Here is a 2,545-nt window from a genome sequence, read left to right as displayed (position 1 = left end):
ATCAGTAACCTATCTTGGTCACCGCATCGACGCAGAGGGATTGCATCCGCTAGAAAAAAATGTTGACGCTATAAGGCTAGCTCCGGCCCCACGAAACGTCACCGAATTGCGGTCAATTCTTGGCATGATAACATTTTACAACAAGTTCTTGCCGAATCTGTCTACGTTGCTCGCGCCGTTATATCGGCTTTTAGAGAAAGGAGCAAAAATGGGTTTGGGGCAAGAAAGAGCGAGCTTTCGAAGAGGCCAGGAATAAGCTGTGCGCTGCGCCGGTCTTAACACATTTTGACCCAAAACGGGAGCTACTCTTGGAATGTGATGCTTCGCCGCATGGCGTCGGTGCAGTGCTTTTTCATCGCATAGATGGCGAGAACAGATCGATTGGATTTAGATCTCGGACATTGACCGTAGCCGAAAGGAAATACTCCCAGATCGAACGCGAGGCCTTAGCGCTAGTATACGGAGTTACTCGGTTCCGTGATTACCTCCTGGGACGTGAATTCACGCTGGTCACTGATCACCGCCCCTTGCTAGGCCTTATGGGGGCAGATCGCCAGACCCCGGCTATGGCCGCTGCAAGAATTCAAAGGTGGGCTCTGTTGCTGGGAGCTTACAAGTATAAATTGATGTTTAAACCCGGCAAACTGATGCTCAACTCGGATGCACTGAGCCGTTTGCCACAAATGTTGCAGGCGCCGGAACCAGCAGTTGAAGAATGCGATGACATGGTGCTCGCCATCGACGGATGGGACCATCCCGCGGTGTCACGCCAGGAGTTGAAAGCACTGACTGCAGCAGACGAGATGTTATCAAGTGTTTGCCGGTATGTTATCGGGGGTTGGCCATCACCACGGCCTGTAGGAAACGTGGCACTGTCCGAATACTACAAACGGCGACATGAATTGTCCGTGGAAGGAGGGTTACTGTTCAGGGGCCATCGGGTAGTAATCCCCAAAGATGCTCGTGGGAGGTTGTTAAAACTGTTACACGAGGCCCACCAGGCAGTTTCAACCATGAAGACCGTGGCAAGGTCTAGTTTCTGGTGGCCCGGTCTTGACAAAGCCATTCAGCGTGTCGGGGATGAATGTCGCAGCTGTGTACAAGCTTTACCCATGCCACCGACACAGGAGCCTGTAAGCTGGCCCAGTACGAACGAGAAATGGTCGCGACTGCACATAGACTTCGCGGGGCCCGTTAATAACACCATGCTTCTGATTATTGTGGACTCGCACAGCAAGTGGATAGAAGCTATACCGATGCGCCAGGCCACTGCTAAAAACACCGTGGACGCTCTTAGGGCGTTGTTTAGCAGATTCGGACTGCCTCGCACCGTGGTCTCGGATAACGGCACGCCATTTACCGCGTCAGAGTTTGACCGTTTTATGGTGCGAAACGGTATCACGCACATTCGCACGCCGCCTTATCATCCACAGAGCAATGGATTGGCAGAACGCGCCGTCAGAACTATAAAGGACGGTTTAAAGAAAATGACTGGAGTGGATCTCGGGATTGCGCTGGCTAGAATTTTGTGCAAGTACCGGAACGCGCCACATGTAGCCTTCGGGGTTGTCTCCATCAGAATTGCTTTTGGGGTACAAGCTGCGGACGAGACTAGACATGTGTTTTCCACCCAGGAAACAGACAGAACATCGGCGGAAACCCACCGACGACACTACCTGGAGTTTCGCCCCAGGCGACACCATCTACGTCCGCAACTACGGAGTCGGGGACAAGTGGACACCTGGTAAAGTCAAGTCTACCACAGGTGCCCGGTTGGTGACTGTTCAGACGGATGAAGGTGTGGTTCGCAGACACACGGATCAAGTGCGCAAGCGTTCTGCCGACACATCCGGGACCCCATCCGCCGAACCCCAGGACGACCCGATGCCCACAGAGGAGAGGGCGCTGGATTCCAGTACCACGTCGGACGGCTCAGAAGCCCCGCCCCAACTGCGGCGTTCCACTCGTACGAAGAAGCCGGTAGAGCGCTACGGTTATTAAGGGGAAAGGAATGTTATCACTTACGTCAGCCGAATCGGCATGCGGCAGCTGCCCTTGCGCCGTGTGCCAGATTTTCTTCTTTCCCACCTCCTCCCCCCCCCCTTTTCTATATATTTCCGAGACGACAATAAAACGTTGCATTATGCCTGGAAACGCTGTCTGATTTCCTTCCGGATGTACGGACTTTCCCAGCGGCTCGGCAACACTTAAAATGTCAATTAGCATATCTGTGCTAAATCAGGCGTCCTGGTTGATGTCGTCACCGTATACAACGCTATCGCCGTAGAACTTCCCTATGGCAAGAAGCTCAATGTGGGACTTATGCTGCCGCATATCAGGTGGATACCTGTTGTTTACCAAAGACAGCACTGTGTCAAGTACTTCATAGAACCTCTGGCGGTACATGTCACTCGCTGATGGAAACACCCGAGCTGAGGAACCTTCTTGATAGCGGCGTGGAGTCTTCATTTACCTAGCAGCTAGAACACACGGGTCGTCAACTCCTACGTTTCCTGCCTCTGCCACACATACGCGATTCACGGGC

General features: G+C 53.0%; 1 protein-coding gene across 1 annotated transcript; it reads left to right on the top strand.

The window, feature by feature from the left end:
- Positions 1-454: 454 nt before the first annotated feature.
- Positions 455-2,026, top strand: LOC119435842 (uncharacterized). The gene is made up of 2 exons (XM_037702550.2): positions 455-823; positions 1,635-2,026. The coding sequence occupies exons 1-2, from the start codon at positions 540-542 to the stop codon at positions 1,999-2,001; spliced, it is 651 nt and encodes a 216-aa protein (XP_037558478.2). The 5' UTR covers positions 455-539; the 3' UTR covers positions 2,002-2,026.
- Positions 2,027-2,545: the final 519 nt, after the last annotated feature.

The sequence above is a fragment of the Dermacentor silvarum genome, unplaced genomic scaffold (genome assembly GCF_013339745.2).
Source record: "Dermacentor silvarum isolate Dsil-2018 unplaced genomic scaffold, BIME_Dsil_1.4 Seq950, whole genome shotgun sequence".
NCBI classification, from domain to species: Eukaryota; Metazoa; Arthropoda; class Arachnida; order Ixodida; family Ixodidae; genus Dermacentor; species Dermacentor silvarum.
The sequence above is the reverse complement of the archived record's forward strand: the minus strand, read 5'-3'. Positions and strand labels throughout refer to the sequence as shown.

What these genes read in the sequence shown, in the direction of transcription:
- LOC119435842 (XM_037702550.2), top strand. Translation starts at nt 540, where the DNA reads ATGGGGGCAGATCGCCAGACCCCGGCTATGGCCGCTGCAAGAATTCAA. An exon ending in ATGTTATCAAGTGTTTGCCG is followed by an intron (nt 824 to 1,634) that starts GTATGTTATCGG and finishes TTTTCCACCCAG; the next exon opens with GAAACAGACAGAACATCGGC.